We start from the raw sequence: 21792 nt of genomic DNA on the forward strand, positions 1-21792 counted from the left end.
TGGACTCGTATTTCGCAACAAACGCAGCAACTGCCAAGGAGAGTGTTTCTGAATAGACACCAATCCTCCAAAATAATTTATATAAAATAACATATGATACATATATGCAGATACAGCGTTTGTATTTTCAAAGATCTGCGTACCAGAATGCTTCCATTTAAAAACAAACGGATGTTATTGTTTTCTTTCTGAGACACAATGAAGATATATTACAAACTAACAGATCTGGGAATAAGCATACCCCTGGAAAACACTAATTGCAAAGAAAGCTTGCATTTACCGGCATCTGTGTTTGCAGTGAGTAGTCTTAACACTTGCTTTCAACTTTGAGTAAAAGTACCTCTTTCATCTTGACAATTGCAAATTCTGAACTTAAAGTGGTAATTGATAAATATCATTTTGTTTTAATGTAGTCGCTTTACACACATAATTAAAGATTACAGCCCATGCAAAGATTTATAATAGTTGTCAATTCTAGATTATAGCAGATATTGAAAATGATGAGTCTCCAGACTCCTTTTTATTATATGTCCTGTACAATATGTCCTGTACAATATTTTAAGTTCACATACCAGATAGTAGCTAGTCTACCACAAAGTCGGCAAAAGCTGGTTATTATAAATACTACAATTAATTACATTAATTACATTTAATAATTATATGGAGAAATTCCATCTTGGAAACGAACTGTTTTCTATATTGTGAATCAATCTTTCTGAGTAATGTGTAAAAGCATGATGAAAACAAACGCGCTAAATTTTAGTAAAATGTTTATCCAAAGCCAGGGAGGGCCAGGCACTGTTGTTTTAAGAGTTGCGTCCCTTAGATGAAATCATTTTGCATGACGGGAAATATTCGAACTGACCAATCAACAGCGAGTTTACATCGGTAAATTTCAAAACGCGAAGCGGTAAGGGACTCTTGTCAGCCAAGAAGATGTAAGGATAATAAGTTTGTTTTATATAAATCTACGCGTGCAATCAACGAAACAATGACGGGATCAAGGTTTGTATTTGTTTATCAAATATGTCGCTGCATATGTGTATTATTCTTGTTTTCACTGAATGCTAATGCTAAACTTTATTTTCAAATTTCTTGTATCCTCCCTGGCTTCCGACACGACAGTGAAACAATCGGAACTGGTCGTTTTCATTGTCTGTTTTTGTTCTGTAACATCATCAATTTTCATAAGTTTTGGCAACATCCTATTTCAATTATGCATTCGTCTAGTGGTTGTGGATGACTTGTACAATTAATATGAACTTGTGTGTTCCAATGTCAATGGTAACTGTCGACTTCGACTTTGTAATCTCTAATATTATACCGAAGATAGAAGGCATTACCCGAAACGAAAATGAAAAAGGGTAAGTCGAATTAAAAGGGTGATCGCCTGTGGTAAGCTTTCAATCAGGATCATTACTAAACAGCTAAAATGCTTCAAAATCAATCGTTTTCGAATGGCTTAGCACATGAGCTGAACGAATCTCATGTCACTGTCACGTTAAATGTTGTTATAAATAATGTTAGCATAATTAAAATCTGCACTAGACCAAACCATTCTTACCTTGCTTTTGTGTATGTATTTTCATACATATATCAATGTCACAACGTTCACTTTGAAATTAACATATGTTTTTCAAATGTGTGACACGTCCCATGGCACAAGTATAAGTATGGTATAAGTATTCTGTAGGTTACAGCTAGCTCAGCTGATAACAATCCATATAGTAAGTTATCACAATATTCTACTACACCTGTGCTAAGATCCATCTTTGGGCCGATACTCAAGGTGTATGTATGTAAAACATTAGAGCAGACTACAATATATTTGGGTATAGGTTACTATTGATAGTTTAGTAACTGACTTCCGTTGATAAATGTGCGGCGTAAAATACAGGAAGTACCAGATTCGTTCGCTTTGATTTATTATCCGCCCGTTACTTGACTGTTTACTTGATCTGGGTTTCAGGTTTCTTGTCAATTATTAAAAGGGACAGAAACTACTTTAGCTTGTTTATATTTCATATAAACTGTACATTCATTTGGAAAATGACTTCAAATGAAACAATTCAAGGAGGAAAAAAATAACTATTGCAATAGTATTGCAATAGTTGGTCGCAATATACTATCGCTATCGCAATAGTCGTTTCCCCCTCAATAGTCACCCCTATTTTCTGGTGAAACCTATTATTGAAAGAATACAAATGAATATTTATGTCTGCGTACACTAACTGAATGTCAGCCTCGCCCAAACTCCCAGCAATCAGTTTGAGAAGTTGGATATGTCTTTCAGTATGTTCAAATACAATTAAAGAAACATGTTAAAACTCATCCTTATCAGATGAGGAATATATATTCGGGTGATATGATTTGACTAGAATGAAATTTAAGGGGGGATAGGTGCGGAATTCTTTCCGATTGAGCTCACATGTATTTCAAAAGTTTCTGACACAGACTATGATAGTCTACCTATTTTCATTAGTCGGCGCTATATACTGTTTCAGCAAAGACAAGATCAAGAGCGAGGTAACAAGCCGTCTTGATGCCGCCCTCAACAAATTGTATCATATCTGGAATGAGATTGGCATCTGTGAATCCCAGATGCAGGAGCGTGCTGGGACTGTATCTCATCATCTGTGCAACCTACTGGAGGAGATGGTAGAAGAGGAATCAGTACTCCGCACACAGATACAACAAAACATTGTCACATACAGTGATGATATCAAGAAAATCTCAGGGGAATTGGTGGTAACCCCATTTGTGGTAAGTTGCACCAAATTTTACTGGTTTGGTGATGTTCTGTTCGAGAGATATCTTGACCACAATGCGGTTTACCAGGCACAACTTGATAAACAAAATTTGGCTCAGACTTTTGGTTATAGCTGTCACTTCAGAGGTCTCACCCACCGTGATGTTGCTGGAATATTGCTAAAAGCGGGGTAAAACAAAACTCAGTCAGTCAGTCAGAGGTCTCACATGTCTCTTTGGTGCTCAGAGTTAGTTTTGTTTGTGTTTAGATACCGCCAACTCTATCCTTGACCCTTGGATCTCCTTTTGATCAAACATGACTATGATCTAATTAGGTTAGGTACCCCATTCCTTGCATCACTTTCACAATTCTTATGGTTTGGTTTCTGTACAGTAGGGTGTGGGTAAACCAGTGTTCATTCTAGGCCATGACCTTGCGTCAGTCGCACAGGTTCAGTAGAGTAGTAGGGGGAATGGGGTAACAAATCACTTTCAAGCGAAGGTTGCCTGAGAAGCTGGCAGATGGATGTGGGGAAAGTATAGATATCAGTGTCCTCAAACCCATGATTGTTAGTGAACTATATAAGGGGTGCTCGTTTACAATCATGGTAAAGTAGGGTTTGATGTACCATGGGCTGGACACACTTGGAATTACTTTGATGGGGGCTAGTAGATGTGCATGGGGAGATAGATATACTTGTTGATGACTCATTGCAAGTAATACAAAACACCCTACTATGCTGCGCATGTTCGAGATGGGGCGAGGGAATAATCGATAAGGTGTATCTAGATATTTACTAATTTTTTTACCTTTACGGTGGTCTGATTAGAGATTGATATTCTTAGGTGTGTAATGCGCAACTATGACTACTATTCGCAAGCTCAAGCAGATCGCGAGCCAGAGGGGTGATCGGTTACTCTAGAATGGGGAAGCCAGCCTTGTTGCGCTACTAGGCCTGCAAGTCCCTCCCACGGTAAAACAATTAAAAGTCCAAGCCGAAGTGCGTTTGGAGGAGGCCAAAGCGTGGCTTGAAAAACAAGCCATGTGGCAGATCTATTTGCCGCCACCACGCTACGTGCCTAGAAGGAAGTTCGGCATTAACATACCCAATAGCGTTCACCAGGCTGACCTCCTATTCCTATCCCACGTGAAATAAGGCTTTGCAGAGGCTTTTGTTGAAAGTGATTTCGTACCCCCATTCCCCCTACTACTAGTAGACACAGGACGCATCGGCACAGCCATAGATGCAAATATGAAACACAAGCAACGCTGCAAGCAAAACTCCAAACTAAGTAGGTCCTGGGGAAAAAGTATGCATGCCTACTGTGCATGTGCATAAAGGTGAACCACTTGGAAAACATGCACCAATATTTATGATAGCACTCCTTGGTTGCTAAGATGAATTTATTTGTCCAGCTTAGCTTCAGGCTAGCAATGTGAGTCCAATCCTCAATGCAGCAGTAATGGAAATCTGCACTGTTCCAACTGTAAGTGTGTTGTTGACTACTGTCCATCTCTGTCCAGCCCAAGGAGTCGCTGACCATGCTTCAGAAGGAGAAAGAGTTGAGGGCCAAGCTGGAAGGTCTGCAGCAGGAGAAGTCATCCCGGATGAAGAGCCTGAAGACTCTGCGGGACAAAGACCAAAATCTGTGTGAGATGCTTTGTGCCACACCCTACTATGTTGCATCTGGCACAGTGCCAACAAGGGACCAACTCAAGGACTTGGAGAAACACATTGGATCCCTCTCAGCAGAAAAAGTAAGTGCTGTGGAATCGGGTGTTGTGTTTTCTTTGAAAATTTTCACAATTCAGGAATTTATCATCAATATAATACATCAGCATCACATGGAAAAGTGTATTCTTTTTCTATCTTTTGTAAAAAAATACCTCAAATCCAGTCTGTGACTTAGGCTGTAGTCTAAAGCCAGAGTCTACAATAGTTTCTTTGGGCATTAGTCTTGTCTGATGAAGTCCACACATTAACCCTAAGAATCACTGAAAGGGATAGCAATAGACATTTGGGCTACTAGAATCAATTCTGTAGCATGTTTAGGAAAAGTATAACATACCCATGGCTTAAAGTTAAAGTCTCAAATGTCATTCTCATAATGATATTTTAGAACATTTTTGTTATTTGTATCAAGTACATGATTCATAATTCTCTTCATGGACTAAATATTGAAATGTTATCAGTGCTGTGGATGAATCAGACTTGTGACCAAGGTTAAAACGTTAGATTCTGATATGTATTTTGTTAAATGAAAAAAATATCAAGAAATAGGTTTTAAATTATTAAGTTATTGTTTAATGTCAGAATATTTTGCATAAGAAAATAGGATCTTTGAGTTATATAACATTTGTTTGACCTTATCCTGACTTGTACTACTATAGTAATTGCCTATCTCTTGTCTTTGCTTGGGGCATTTACTTTGAACTTAGCATCCCAGAGTCTCTGAGTAGGTGTATAGCTTTTAATGCAGAAGCCAAACAAGCCATAGCAAGACATGTTTAGGAAACAGTTGCTTCCCTTGGACTGTTGTGGTTCCGATTGCCCGACCGACCTTTGAATTCTGGTACCGACCCTATTTTTTTTAAGTGGACTGAATAAAATAAGCTTTCAGATACCATTGTTTTTTCCCGGCACAGACAGATATCGGTCATTCAGATAGAGAAAGTCGACATGATGACTGCAAGCTTGATTGAATAAACAATTACACATTGATACATGTGTTATTAGTTTGGACTTTTCTTCTTAAAAATACTATCTAAAAAAATTCCTACCTACCTACCCTAAATTTTAAAGAGATGTAATTGGAACCACAACAAAAAATTATTATTTTTTGGCCTAACCATGTCAGCATTCAGGTTTCTCATCTTTGTCCATAGGAAACATGTCACATATGTTATATTTGGGATTACACTTTCTTAGTAAAGTACAGATTCTAGTACTTTTGTTGGGTTGAGTTGAGTTCCGGGTTCATTTGACCACTCTCTAAATGGCATTGTGTATTCATAGGAAACTCGTCACACAGAATTTGTACAGACCAAGAAACTTATCATTGACCTGTTCAATGAAATGGATCGAAGCCCTGACACATCATTCGAGAGAGATATCATGTGTGAAGATGATGATGCTTTCCAGCTGTCCACACAAAACATGAGGACCCTGAAAGCCCTTCACAATGAGGTGAGTTCCTTTTCTTCAACAGGTAGAAGCATATCTATATATACCCATTCTTATCTTCTTGTTGTACATTGTGATTTGATATTATTGAACCCAGACAGGAACATATCCAAAACAATCTGTTGCTCTCACAAATCTTCTAAGGTGTGGACCCATGAAGACCCGGGTAATATTGGCCTTCAGTGACATGTGTCATTGTATCCCTGTTGAGTACATTGATGCTCATGCTGTTGATCACTGTATTGTCTGGCCCAGATTCCATTATTTACAGTCCACTGTTGTATAGCTGGAATATTGCTATGTGTGGAATTAAACAACAAACAAACAAATCTAGGGTTTAACCAAATGCGATCTGACTCTGTGTCCAGTTAAACCGCAGGTCATTATACCCAAACAACATGGCAGTTGTTCTTTATGTATCACTGGTTTTCTAACCCAAGATTGAATATTGCTGGTGGCAGTTATAAAACATCACATATATTTCTTAGATAAAAAATCCATAACCAAAGCATTCAAAATGGATTTACTGATTGCTGTCTACACGTTGTGTTCCAGCTTGAAAAGAAGAAGGATGACATGAAGCAGACAACTTTGAGCCTGTGGTTGCAGATCCATGCATTGTGGGACAGGTTAGAGATGGAAGAAAGTGAGCGGGAAGTCTTCAAGAAGGACAAAGACAGTTTTAAACCTCATGTCATAAACAGCCTCAAAGAGGAGGTGGCACGGTGTGAAAAACTGAAATTTCAGAATGTTCAGAGATTTGTTGAAGGAATCCGACGGGTGAACTGTTGCACTGGTGGGGAAAGTGTTTTTACAGTAAAAAACAGATGGATGAGTTTGAGCCACTCTCAGAAGGTGAGTATCGGAAGTTTAGTTGTAATATGAGAGTAACTGTACCTTCAATATATTCAGATGTACATGTGGCAAGATGTACTATACCAGGACTAAGAAACACGGTTGGTCTTGGCTCCTTAGTGTCAGTTGTGTCAGGGTGAGGCTAGGTTATCCCAGACAATGTCCTTAGTCCTTGAATCCTCTTTGAGATCCTTAAGTGTGGGTCGGCACGTCGTAACAGCCTGTCGATTTCAGTACATTGTACAACATGTTCGGTGGTTGTAACGTATCTCGACCAATCGAGTTGCTGATATTAGTGTCAATCTCATTATATCTCGCAATAATATGTTTCCCTGGTATCGAAATGTCTTAAGCTGACTCGGCTGCAGTTATCTGCTGAGCGATGCTATGTGAAGAAAACAATATGCCAAAGCGAAGAAAAAGAGAAGTTGTTGGATGAAAGATTGGATTCTTCCATCGTAACATGCATGGAACATACAACCATCTCATTAAAGAATTTGAAATTGAAGATAAACAATCATGAAAAATTCAGGCGTTGTTTCTTTGAAGCAGATGAAGCCATGTTTTGCGCTGTAAACATTTACCATGTAACGCAAAAACGCAATTTGATTAGATATGCCGCATCCAACTTGCCGAAAACCAGAACAGGCTCTACACAATCATGGCACAATAGATGAGGGTTCACTTGGCCGATTTGTACCATTTGCTGAATTTTATTAATCATTCGGTCGAATTGGTCATATTGAGTGAGTGTGAGTCCGCCTTTAGGGTCAGATGTTTGCAGGTTAGCTGTCCCACCCCTTTCAATGAAGTATGTCAATGCAGTTTGATGAAATTCCATACAAAATCAACCTTGCCAGCAATGAGCATCAATGTAAACAATGATGTGCTGACCACAAGGTAAGCAGGCACTATCTATCTGTGTTAGCACATGATAGTGTTAGCTGATTGGATTAACTCAACAACCTGGCTTAGCTGTAAGCTGACATTGCCAGTCAATCTTGCTCATACTAAGATGAGTCATAGCACTAATTATTGTTTGAAATACATTGCATGCATCACCCACACCTTCCCATGAGAGGCGTTTAGAAGTTGGAACAGTAAGAAAGATTAACAGTATATGGATGGACAACTTCTTTATTATATTCAGTGCAGCGTTTCAGTGAAGGTTCTCTATTATAGTGAGAGTTACATTTCAGTGTTGGTTCTAGCACCATTATCACCTGCAACAAAACCGGTGTAAAAACCTACACTGAAACGTTACTCTCAAAGAAGTTATTCCTCTGTATATTGTTATCCTTCCCTACTCAGATTAACCTGTTCAGATAACAAGATCAATTTAGTGCAAATATGTAATATTTGTTATATTAATCTCTTGTATCTATGGCAACAGAGCACTATACTGAAGAGTTGCTGGAGGTGCATGAGCGGGAGTTGGAGAAGGTCAAGGCTTTTTACGAGAAGTATCACCGTCTCTTAGACCAGATTGCCCGACGAGAGGAGCTCTTTGCAAAGCTGATAGAATTTGAAGTATGTATCATTTGTAGTAGATGTATTTAATTACCATAGTCCACTAATTTCTTTGTCGTTAGTTTCATGAGAAAATAAAATTCATTTAACCAATAAACCATTTCTCCAAGAGCAGTGTTTGTTCCTTTATGGTTCCTGTTCTATATCATCAGTCAATCTTTTGTTTACAGAGAAAGGCTAATGATCCCAACAGATACAAGAACAGACGACACAATTGTCTCCTACAAGAGGAAAAAGAACGCAAGAAACTCATGAAAGAATTGCCAAAGGTATGTGAAGAAAAAGTCCTTGAATTCACTTTGGAACTTTGAAATGAGGGTCCCAGGAATACTTGTGCATGGTTGGCGGCCATGGTTAAGTGAAACTTTTGACTTTTAGCATTTGGGTTATTTCATGTTTCATTTTCTCTCCTGACTAGTCGCCAAGACCCGGGTTCTATTCCCCACATGGGTAAAATGTGTGAAGCCTATTTCTGGTGTTCCCTGCCATTGCTGGAATATTGCTATGAGCGGCATAAAACTAAATTCACTCACTTACTCTCCTGACTAGTCTTATCTGTACTGTTTGTTATTCCTACTTTGTATGTTACATCCTGATGTTCTGTAGACCTGTGTTTGGTGACATCAGTCCATGATGATGGGTTGCAGGTGGAGGACGATGTGCGGGATGCTGTGCGGAACTGGGAGAAGGAGAACAACCGACCGTTCCTGGTAGAGGGGGTCAAGTACGATGTGTACATCATACGCCAGAGAGAGGCATACAATGAACAGAAGATCCGCGAGAAGGAGCAGAGGGTAGGCCAGCTTTGATTGTTGCCATTGACACATTAGATGAACTTAAAGTCAGTCAAAATGTGTGGTCCAAAAAGATCACTCTGGAAAATTCATGACTCTTCTGTAGAGTTGCATCCTGATTGACGTCTGAAATTGTTAAATTCCTTCGTGTATCCTGCACTGACCAGATTGTGAAATGTTTGACAGCCATTGTCACCTGAATGACAGATGAGTATCAAGAGTTAAACGAGTCTGTTCATTCCCTTTTCTTCACCTTACATGTACATAGATGGTGAGGTAGCCTCTTGGTTGATGCTTTCACTTGTCACAGTGACACCGAAGGCCACAGGATCAACTCCCCACATGGGTAACAATCTGTGAAGATAATGTCTTGTGTCCCAACCTTGATATTGCTAAAGCGACGTGGAACCTCACTCAGTGTGTCTTAAACCACTTGTCTAGTAAAGTTTCCTCCAATCTAGTTATATCAGTTTATACTAGTTAATGTACTAATAGAGATCTACTGAATATATGTATGGGCTAAGAGACTCAAAAGAAATAACTTCACCTACATTTTGTCAGTGCGAAATATTAGAAGAAATTTGAAGTAATTATTAATTTCATAATGAATCTTGTATTAATTTGTTTGCAGCAAAAAGCCAAAGCCAAACAAATTCAGGAAGAGATGATCTTTGGTTCAAAACCAGCAACACCTTCCAAGAGGGCATTTGGTGGCACTACTCCACAGAAAACACCTAACAAAGTCAGAAAGGTAAGTAACTCAGGATTATGCTTACGCATTAACTGTGTATATATGGATTTTCCTGTGAAATTTCAAACTAATTGTCAAAATGCTGTAAATTTGAATTGCCATCAACATATCTGGTAAGGTGGGAAAATTGAGTTACTCCCCTTTGACCATAAGCATTACTGTTCATGCCTTGTTGGTTTTATTGATTCATCTGATTTGTAATAATAAAAGCATTTCAAACAATGTGATTATATTATGTTGGTGTATAATCTTCTATCTAAAGTATTGATATTTGTCATTTGTGACAGACTGACAGTCAGATATCAATTCACGTCAATGTTCGTTGTAAGGTAAATGGTTTGTGGGAAGTTATCCCATTTCCAGTTTCTGTCTTAGAAAGCATTGTGCTGGGGGAATGTCTAGCTTACTATTGCTTTGGCTTATATCACTGTTCATAGCATGTTTCATCGCAATACACCACCAAAGGTTGTATCCTACATGGTCATTTCTTTTAAATATGAAAACAATATTCAGTCCGACTGCCCCTCATAACCGGGAATGTATATAAATTCCCCTTTTAACGATTCCCAAAAGGTAATTGTTTTTCCTGGGATATGCTCAACTTCAAAGCTGTAAGTTTGTTCATTTCAGCCTTCCAATATCCTGTACCTTGCCATGCTTTCTGAATCAGAATTGTTTTAGAAAATTGGTCTTGCATCTTTTCAATCCCAAGTCACCTTTTTCATGTTCATCGCACATTTCATACACATTTGACTGACACAAGTTGTTGATTTCATCACCCCCTTTATTTTTAGGTAATTTCAACTGGTACAATAACTAAGACCAACATAAATCTTGAAACAGCTGAAAGGCTTTGATGTTTCATGTTTGATTTACATCGACTGTTTCCTTGGTGACAATGAAATCCACACCTGCAATGTACACCTGTCAGTCAAGTGTGTATGTCAAAATCGCATCATCACTTCTCACTGTTGCTATTTGCATGTTTCTAACAGTTGAATGACACAAACAAAACCCCCGCCTCAGTAAGCAGAATACAACATACTAGTGTGTTTGCATCTCCATACCGACGTGCGCCAATGTCCGCCAGTAAGGTATGTCAATCATATGCCACAGCACCATGAGGGACAGGTACACTGTATTACTATGGCCTAGATGTTTTAATATATAACAGAGCTTGCAGGGTTGGAAGTTTATTTAAGCATGAGATGGGGAGTGGTTTCCCTTGGCATATGCCGTTGCCCATACAGATCTGTCATGCCCATTGCAGAGCTCGACATACTGATATCTCTTTTTTAGGTCATGGAGTGATTTTGTCTTAGTTTATCATTAAAGTAATCTACAAGTAGATACAAAGTTAGCGATGCAAAATCAAGTTTCTTTCTCATCCATAAATCCTAAATTTGATTATGCAATTTAAATACATGTATCGATATATGCAAGTGGTCATCAAATAGGGATATACATATGATGAGGCATTAAAATTTATGTTTCAAAAGAATTTCACTTGAAGAAAAACATTTATCAAGCGCCAATGGGGTTAAATAATTAATATACTGTGAATCTGAAGATTTAATAACTACTCTCTTGAAATATTATTTAATACGTATTTCCCTGCCATGCATTCTTTACAACACTTCTGTAGCCATTATTTTATTGTATTTTATTCTCCGGATATATTTAGAGTTTTTACAACCACCGTCAAAATGCTGTAAATTTGAATTGCCATCAACATATCTGGTAAGGTGGGAAAATTGAGTTACTCCTTTGACCATAAGCATTACTGTTCATGCCTTGTTGGTTTTATTGATTCATCTGATTTGTAATAATAAAAGCATTTCAAACAATGTGATTATATTATGTTGGTGTATAATCTTCTATCTAAAGTATTGATATTTGTCATTTGTGACAGACTGACAGTCAGATATCAATTCACGCCAATGTTAAGTTGTAAGGTAAATGGTTTGTGGGAAGTTATCCCATTTCCAGTTTCTGTCTTAGAAAGCATTGTGCTGGGGGAATGTCTAGCTTACTATTGCTTTGGCTTATATCACTGTTCATAGCATGTTTCATCGCAATACACCACCAAAGGTTGTATCCTACATGGTCATTTCTTTTAAATATGAAAACAATATTCAGTCCGACTGCCCCTCATAACCGGGAATGTATATAAATTCCCCTTTTAACGATTCCCAAAAGGTAATTGTTTTTCCTGGGATATGCTCAACTTCAAAAGCTGTAAGTTTGTTCATTTCAGCCTTCCAATATCCTGTACCTTGCCATGCTTTCTGAATCAGAATTGTTTTAGAAAATTGGTCTTGCATCTTTTCCAATCCCAAGTCACCTTTTCATGTTCATCGCACATTTCATACACATTTGACTGACACAAGTTGTTGATTTCATCACCCCTTTATTTTTAGGTAATTTCAACTGGTACAATAACTAAGACCAACATAAATCTTGAAACAGCTGAAAGGCTTTGATGTTTCATGTTTGATTTACATCGACTGTTTCCTTGGTGACAATGAAATCCACACCTGCAATGTACACCTGTCAGTCAAGTGTGTATGTCAAGTACGCATCATCACTTCTCACTGTTGCTATTTGCATGTTTCTAACAGTTGAATGACACAAACAAAACCCCCGCCTCAGTAAGCAGAATACAACATACTAGTGTGTTTGCATCTCCATACCGACGTGCGCCAATGTCCGCCAGTAAGGTATGTCAATCATATGCCACAGCACCATGAGGGACAGGTACACTGTATTACTATGGCCTAGATGTTTTAATATATAACAGAGCTTGCAGGGTTGGAAGTTTATTTATATTTTCACAAGTCCACAAATAGATCTATCTCTCAAGCAGTAAAATTGGGAGTCCACAAGGATATGTCACTTGTCATTCCAAGATTGCACTAGTTTGGGACCAGTAACCTATGTTAATTTCTAACCATGGCCTGTATCTGTCATATTTGTTAAGATGACAGGTCAGAAAAAAGTCCACTTTCTTTTATGCAAATATACCATACCTTGTCACACATGAATGAAAATAGAAGTGAATAATTCATTTGGATGTTTGTAAATCACACCCAGTAGGTCATTTTATAAAACGACATAGTTTAGCATAGATTCAACTCGTAATGTTATGTGATGTTGCTGTCCTTCACCTTGTGCCACAACTGTGACAAGTCTGTGTTAAATGATAGGACTTGTGACTCTAATTGTAACACTGTGATTGCTTTTTCTGAACCACATCTCTTTAAAGCCTGCTGGTTGTGGGCAAGATATGGATTGCTCATGATTACTATCAGTGTATGCTGATTACAGTTTTGGTTAAGAATTGCATTTTGTTATGTTAGCTTTCTTTGCTCATGGTGGAGGTACTCGTAACCATTGCTATTATCCATATCTTTGAAAATAATGTAACTATGTAAGATCATGGACCTGCTGATTGCAGGGGAAGACTAAATAGATTGGATAGTCAGCCTCAGTAATTTGCTGGATGGTAAACAAACATTGTGGGTTGTTGCTCAAGATATCACTAAGTTGTCTTGTCCAGACAGGATTGTTGACATGCTAAGGAAGGATAACTGTATATGGATAAACAACTTCTTTATTACAATGAGATCAACGTTTCGGTGTAGGTTCTAACACCATTATCAAACAAGTGACAGTGTTAGAACCTACTCAGAAACGCCACTGTTACTGTAATAAGGAAGTTGTTCATCTGTATATTGTCATCCTTCCTTAGTGCGGCAACTCAAAAAGGTTGTTAACATGCTGTTGTCATATGGCTGGGATACTGCTGAGTTTGATTTAAACAGCAAACAAAAATGTTTCAAATGGAAACAACTGTACTCAGTACTATCACTTGATGTTTGGTACATATATGGAATATAAGATATAGTATGTCACTGGTAAAAGTATTTTACAACATGAATTCCCTGTAGTTACCAAGATATTTTAGATGTTATACTAATTTGTCTCCCACGTTTCAGACACCTAACAACAGGTCACAAAAGCGGCGCTCACTGCGCCTTGCTCGAAAAGTGCTATCGGAGCTCAATACAGGCCCCACCGACAACGATTCCATGTTTAGCCAGACCACGGTAAGCAGCAAGGATGGTGGGTGTGGCAGCAGCAACGCAAGTCTCGCGTCAACGGGATCGTACCAAGATTTTGCTGTGTGTATCTCTTGAGTCACTTCATGTTCCACGTTAAACTGGTTAACTACACATTGAATCGTGTTTTCCAAATCACCCCCAGGTTGAACTAACCAAGGAATGCATCCCGACTTGAAACACTGTAGACGAGCTAGGAGATTTGGAATGGAAAGTTCATATAAAACACATCCTTATATTGGTATTTTATTTTCATTATATATTTTTTTTTTTTTTCTATTAATATTTTTTTATATTTATGTTTTTCATATTTATTTTCTTTTTATATTATTTATATATAGTTTTAATTATATTGTATCCTGCCTCATCTACATCTTAATATCCGTACTTACCAGATTTACTAAATTACAAAGTCATTGCTTTTGGCTTTCTGATATTTAATGTTCATCTTTTTGTTGCTTTTTTGTTATCATAGCTTTTGTTTTGCTTTTAAAATATCAACAGAAATCTTTTTATGTGCTTTCCCCGACAAATCCAACATTGAACTAACTGCATGTCTTCATTTCACAATTTGTAGTGTCTGTTTTAATGATGTTAATAAGCCATGTTTTCTAAACTAACATTCATCAGTGTTAAATTTCATTCAGTCAAGAAAGTGTCACAGTGTTCATAATGTAGCAAGTACCAAATGTATCATCTACGTATTGGGAATGTCAGTTTTATGTGCAATTTTGTCCATTCAGGGGAAGGGAGTTCCTAAAGTCATCAGTGAAGTGACCGGTTGAACATTCACACTTCCGTGAGAGGCAGATAATACTTAAGCATGGTTTTGCATGATTATCCATCACTGTATCAAAATATTCCCCCACCGTTTATAAACTGATCATATTTCAATAAGATGTAATGATATGGCAAGTTAACTATACTTGGCCCAGTTCTGTCATAGCTGTAAGCTGACTGTCTCCCATACTTTAACATATACTAGAATAGTGATGCTATCGCTTTGTGGACCTGGGCCCAGTTTCTTGTGATAACAGTGTTTACATTTAGAACACATCTTCAAATATGGCTTTAATGACAACAAGATAGAGAGGAATTGTAAAATATCATCAATGTCAGTTTGCTTTAGTTTGCATTGTATTGTGTTTGATTGAGCTGTGTCATAACATCCCTGTCATTAAGCATTAGCAACTTTCCTGATTAGAACTGCAGGCTATGAAGCACACCATAAGTCTAGTACTTTGAATTGAATTGATTCTGGTGGTTCTTTGTTTTCCCCCACAAATTTTATACCAATGAAAGGTTTCAAAGATTTGTAACAGGTTTAAGTACATGAAAGTGTCTGGTGTTTACAACATCAAATTTATGTGTGTATTTGAAAAGGTAGGCACTTCAATCTATTGAAAACGATAGAAAAGATATCAGTAGATGCACACCAGTTGCTTGGCATGTCTAATGTTGCTGATGGCTTTCGTCCTGCATTTAATGAATTTGTAAACTTATTTTAAGTAGACAGTAAAGTTCCTGGAAATTTTAATGTTGGGGTTGAATTTTGTTTCCCAATCTTGGTATGAATGTTGGTTATCAAATCAGCACATGAGATGATATGTTACATGGTGCGTTGAGTACATGTTTATCTGAGTTACTAATGTGGTCCTGGGATTGACTGTTTGAACCTTGCTTGTTGGGCATCATTAGCTGACCCTTTGCTTAGAATGTCCATGCTTCCTTGATAGTTTTGCTAATTTCATAACAATAATATATTCTGCATGTTGAAGTATCATTGCCAAACAACTGCATATTTTGAAATGTGATAGTTAGTATTGGGAACTGACGCTCTGAGATTCAATTTTTGTTTAACTGACATCTCTCTGCTAATAGTGAGATAAATCAACATCAGATGCTTCACATCAATCTTAGATTCACCAAACTTGATACCAATTGATTTCACTGGAATGCTACACTTGCTAACTGAAATTGGCATCGCAGGTGGCACCTTAAAAAGGGAATCAAATGAAATAGATGTGAAATGTCAGAGGTTGATTTTCTCGATATATTTATTCCGAGACCTTAGTACACATAGCACCGTGTGTGAAATCAGCATGAAATGTAACCCCCTATTTTGACATTGCAGAGAGGCAGTCTGAGTAGCATGGGTAAGATGGCACCCTTCCCTTGTTATTGACAGCCCTGCACATTGCTATTTGCTTTATGTTTCATCATTGATTCCAGACTAATGTACTGTGCCCAAAAGGACAGAAATATGCTAACAAATATTGGATAGAAGCTGAAAAACTTTCTTGACTGAAAAATGAAAATTAACATGCACTAAACCTGTTTTGCATGCCTGTACTATATTTATTTGTTTAACACTTGTTTGTTTGTTTATTTATTTATTTATTTATTTTAAATTTTTGATTTCGGTATCAGTTAATTTTTAAAATAATTCCATTACCAGCCCCAAAAAGACATTAGGTTTTCTCTCTCATAATTAGAAAATGTTCTAATGCTACAGCTAGTAGTTTCATTCAACAGGCTTTGTAGATCTTAGCTCTTAAATATCAAGCATGGTTGGCTCTGGGATCTGGACCTTATGTATAGCAGGGGCAATCAATAGTGGTATTTATTTGCTGTATTGTGAATGAACCTGTTATGGCTTTGATGTAAAGACTCAGGAGTTATAATAACTATCAAACACTTGGTTTGTTACATCCCCTTGTTGCATGGACGTTGCCAGAGACATGTTGGCATCACAGCATGCTTAACACCTACCAGTTTTAACGACAGCCATTTTATTTGTTTTTCTTTATGAGAGGCCGAAGGCTAAAATTGTAATTTTTGTAGCTATATATTTTTACAGACATTATAGTTATGATTTTTGTAAAATTAAAGTATTTGAATTCATACTTAAAAAGTAAGGCCAACTGTTACTTCTTTGTATACCAGAAAAATCACATGTTCTGACAATCATAAAAATTAATCCCTGATGCCATTCAGTAGGAATTCTTTGTAATTCCAAATGTCAGTTCCATTGTCATGGTGGCCCATTCTAAAACTGTTAAATTATGTTTAATTTCCGACTCATTTGTAATTCAAGATAAATACCAAGAAACTGCTAGCCCTGATTGTATGATATTCCTTTCATAATACTAACATTTGCATTTGTTGTTCCAGGTCGGTCTCAATCCCACATCTCGTCCGTACTGTCGAAGTAGCAGCATCTTCCCACCCGCGCCCCACAGCCCAGCCAAGCTACACTGAGTAGACGTAGACGATGCTTGATCATATTCGACTTGTATTTTACGCTAGACAAATGACTATATTTTTAACATGTTCAACAGCTTGTGTTCAAGCTGCATTGTAAATTATGGGTGCGCATGGTTGTGCGAGTGTTGACGAGAGATTTCTATTTCATCATGTCAATTTCACAGGCTGTCTTATTCTTATCTGTCTTTCATCACTTAGAGTCTGGATAAATGTTGTTAATTTTATTTGTGCGGTGACAAATAAAATACAAAATGGTTAAATTTTGTTGGCATTTTGCACATAACCTTGGATTTGTCAAAGAGTGGACACAGGAATCTGTTACTTTCTTTTTCCATTGTTATTTTGTTATGGTGACAGGTGCTTGAATGCTTAATGAAAATAATACCATAACTACAAATGCATTTGCTGTCATTTTAGCTTGTACATATTTCTGCTCAGGTCAAACACTGAACAATTAGGTTTCATTCCACCACTTGTGTTCATTATCAGTATCTACTTCACACATGAAATACATGCACCAAACATGCCTACACCTAAATACATTCAACATGTTCATAGCACATCACTATGCCATGTCATTTCATGTCAGTTTCACTCATATCTGTCCTTCACACCGACCTGTCGGAGAACTATTTGCACTCAAACACACTACCAGGAATCTTGCCATGTAATTGGAAAGACTGTCGACTTTAAGTACTTGCAAATAGTGTAATCATGAAGGTTGATGTTAAGAAAAATATCTTATCTGATGTCATGATGTTTTGAAACAAGGGCATTTGTTATATTTGCTGAGAAACTGACAGTCCAATCTCATGTTTAAACAAACAGAAGGACAGTCAGCTTCCTACCTTCTGTATGAATAACAAGACAATGAGGAGCAGGATAGTAATTGCTCATAGGCATTTAGAACAATTTTAATATCAATTCCTTTTTATTTATTTTTTTAATGAGCTAGGCTATGTGCAATTATTATCTCCTTGCTGAAGTTATGCTGGTGCAGTGTCAAACGTGTGGTCCTACATAATTTGAGGTGGGTTCGTATCGTGTTTCCTAATGCATGCTTTCTTTGAAGAGGAGTAGGTGGCCAGCTAGCGTGTTTGTGTAAATCACACTGTATCATTTGCCATAGACATCAGTATCAATGTATCTAAGCTGACATACACTGTATATATGCTTGATGTATATAATGTAATAAATATATATAATAACATCCTGTGTTTTCACTTGTTCCAATAACTCTTTGTGAATTATCCATATAATTTCACTTGGTGCCTGAGTGGGTTAGGCGGCTGACTTTGTGTACTGGTGATTAGGTGCCTGACTCTCAGGGTGTGGGTTCGAATCCCGGATAGGACTCAACCCAACAAAAGTACAAGAATCTACTTAAGTGTAATTCTAAATGAAGAATCACTGACTATCATTCTTATAGCCTTACCGACATGAATCATACAAGACAGGAATACACAATGCCATTTAGAAAGCGGTTAAATGTAATATTATTTTTCTTCTACATTTCAAGAATGGTGTAAAATATAGGTTTCAGTTGTCAACCTGACAAACGCCATTGAGCAGCTGACATGGATTGTGATTATTCTCACAACAAAAATGTCCACTTCACAAAAGAATAGCACCCATTTGATGGTGCATTTAAGTAACAATTAAGATATAGATTTCAAGAATCTCATAAGCTGCAATTCGTGGAGAAATGAAGCTATATGATAATGATCAGGCACCATTGTTCAAGCAATCTTAGGGCTACGACTGCCATAAGTCGTATTTTAAGGGGGCGGTGGGTAGGGCTGCACAATATAACTGGTTTACCGGTTCAGACATGATCGAAAACCGGTATTTTGACTTGCATTCGGAAAACTTTGTAACACTCGGAAATCTTCGGATATTTCCTGTTTTCATTTGTGCCAAATATTCACATTTTTATTTTTAATCATGAATAAAAGTTGTTATTAAAGCTTAATGAAGCATAGTGATTTTGCTGTGTATTTGCTCTATAAATCAAGCATTACCTCGATTATAAGTAGTTTTTTGTTTAAAAATACTTCATGCAATATATTGCAATACATATCGCAATACATGCTTTCGCGTCACAATACATCGCAATATGAAAATCATCTGCAATACCCACCCCTAGCGGTGGGGTAGCCTTATGGTTAAAGCATCCGCTTGTCACGCTGAAGACCCAGGTTCAATTCCTCACATGGGTACAACATGTGAAGCCCATTTCTGGTGTTCCCCAGCCGTGATATTGCTGGAATATTGCTTAAAGCTGCATAAAACCATACTCGCACACTTATTTTGAGGTATGGGAGTTATGGCCACGTAAGAGCTATCATGGCTTTGTGCAACAGCACCAAGGACCATAAGTCACTTTCTGTTATATTAGCAGATTCTTGACACGGGATATATTCAGCCTTCAAAACATCTTGCCATTTTATGAACATGCCTTGAATATTTCCTTGAATATCTCGGATAAACAAATCTTTTTTATCCCCTGCAATGGGTTTGGGGTGGGTGGGGGGTATTAAAATGTGCTTGGTCCATGGGTGCATCCGTCCGTGCACTTACGTCTTTTCCGGAGCAGAACTTTAAAACCGTTCAGTATTTCTTCACCAACGCATAGATAGATCTGGTGGTGTACTGGTGCCTTTTAGTATTTTTGGAATTCTGAATAAAATATTTTTTGTCTTTCCATGGCAACAAGTTTCGCTTCGACTGAATTTGGTGGTAGTGCTTCTTTGTGGAGCAGAACTTAAAAACCTTTCAATACTCTCTTTCCACTTTGCCATGTACACACCAAAACATTTGACATAATCATAACTAGTAGACATATTCATAAGAGTACTTTGCCATTGCGGGGGATATTGATACTTTGAAGTATCCTTCTCAAACCCAGCTAAGGATTGTTGGTTTTGAGCAGAGGACTACTTGAGTACTTCATGCAGCATGACATTGTTGTTACAGGGTAACAGCCGTTCTCAAATCAGAGTAATTTCTTTTTATACCTGTTAAAAGTTTTAGTTTAGTATAGTTTAAAAGAGATCAAACATTAATTGCACTTCACCAAAGTTTCTCTGCTGCTTTGTATTTCCTTTTCTAATTACAATTGATACTCATCTTACTACTCTCTCACCTGGCTGGATGAAGTATATAACGGTTGATCTCTTTAGCATTAACTTCAGTGTTTACAGATTTACATAGCATTACAAGATGAAAATTATTGAAAATAGCAGGTGGTCAAAAACTTGATGATGGATATATGTACACTAAAAAGGTTTCAAGAAAGTCATACATTCATTTGGAATGTTCCCAAATAAGAGAGGCTTAGTCGTAATGGTTCATTGACCACGGATGTTTCTACTGGAACTGTGATAAATATGAACATAGCCACAGTAGTGATAAAAACAACAACAACTTCTTTATTATTGGTGGGGTGGTGGGGTAGCCTAGTGGTAAGCCCATTTCTGGCGTTGCGCTATTGCTGGAATATTGCACGCAAAAGAGCTTTATTATTGGGTTTGATTCCCCACATGGGCACAATGTGTGAAGCCCATTTCTGGTGTCCCCCGCCGTGATATTGCTGGAATATTGCTAAAGCGGTGTAAAACAAAACTCAGTCAGTCTTTATTATTGGTATAGATTCTTATACCATGGTCAAGCAAGAGTCCAATGGCAACAATAGAAGCCGAATTGGAAAAGTAATTTTTGTCCAGTGTTCAACAAAATCTGCTGTGGCATTGTACAGTGTGGCTGACTGGCCTATACAGTGTGGCAGATTGACATGTACAGTGTAACAGATTGACATTGTACAGTGTGGCAGATTGACATGTACAGTGTGGCAGATTGACATTGTACAGTGTGGCAGATTGACATTGTACAGTGTGGCAGATTGACATTGTACAGTGTGGCAGATTGACATTGTACAGTGTGGCAGATTGACATTGTACAGTGTGGCAGATTGATGTACAGTGTGGCTGACAGTGTGGCAGATTGACATATGTACAGTGTGGCAGATTGATTGACATTGTACAGTGTGGCAGATTGACATACAGTGTGGCAGATTGACATGTACAGTACAGTGTGGCAGATTGACATGTACAGTGTGGCAGATTGACATACAGTGTGGCAGATTGACATTGTACAGTGTGGCAGATTGACATTGTACAGTGTGGCAGATTGACATGTACAGTGTGGCTGACTGGCCTATACAGTGTGGCAGATTGACATGTACAGTGTGGCAGATTGACATACAGTGTAACAGATTGACATTGTACAGTGTGGCAGATTGACATTGTACAGTGTGGCAGATTGACATTGTACAGATTGACATGTACAGTGTGGCAGATTGACATTGTACAGTGTGGCAGATTGACATTGTACAGTGTGGCAGATTGACATTGTACAGTGTGGCAGATTGACATGTACAGTGTGGCAGATTGACATGTACAGTGTGGCAGATTGACATATACAGTGTGGAAGATTGACATTGTACACTGTGGAAGATTGACATACAGTGTGACAGATCGACA

The 21792-nt window shown here is 37.7% G+C and overlaps 1 protein-coding gene and 2 long non-coding RNA genes across 3 annotated transcripts in view; 1 reads left to right on the forward strand and 2 right to left on the reverse strand.

The window, feature by feature from the left end:
• LOC124258359 overlaps positions 1-5398 on the reverse strand; it is a 20624-nt gene extending 15226 nt beyond the window's left edge. The window contains exon 1 of the long non-coding RNA XR_006893575.1: positions 5284-5398. This is a non-coding gene — a long non-coding RNA (uncharacterized LOC124258359). The remainder of the gene's footprint in view (positions 1-5283) is intronic.
• Positions 1267-18461, forward strand: LOC124258357 (protein regulator of cytokinesis 1-like). The gene is given in 15 exon segments (XM_046692451.1): positions 1267-1364; positions 2505-2763; positions 4274-4507; positions 5766-5936; positions 6489-6713; positions 6716-6788; positions 8182-8318; positions 8489-8587; positions 8966-9112; positions 9744-9863; positions 10151-10192; positions 10859-10957; positions 13862-14047; positions 16119-16140; positions 17159-18461. Coding segments are annotated over 15 exon segments (1944 nt in total). The 5' UTR covers positions 1267-1275; the 3' UTR covers positions 17200-18461.
• A 1856-nt stretch (positions 18462-20317) lies between these two features.
• Positions 20318-20620, reverse strand: LOC124258361. The gene is made up of 3 exons (XR_006893578.1): positions 20509-20620; positions 20386-20389; positions 20318-20343 (listed from the first exon to the last, which is right to left on the reverse strand). It is a non-coding gene; the product is annotated as an uncharacterized LOC124258361 (long non-coding RNA).
• Positions 20621-21792: the final 1172 nt, after the last annotated feature.

Source organism: Haliotis rubra, unplaced genomic scaffold (genome assembly GCF_003918875.1).
Source record: "Haliotis rubra isolate DU_JTF1 unplaced genomic scaffold, ASM391887v1 Scf69, whole genome shotgun sequence".
NCBI lineage: Eukaryota > Metazoa > Mollusca > Gastropoda > Lepetellida > Haliotidae > Haliotis > Haliotis rubra.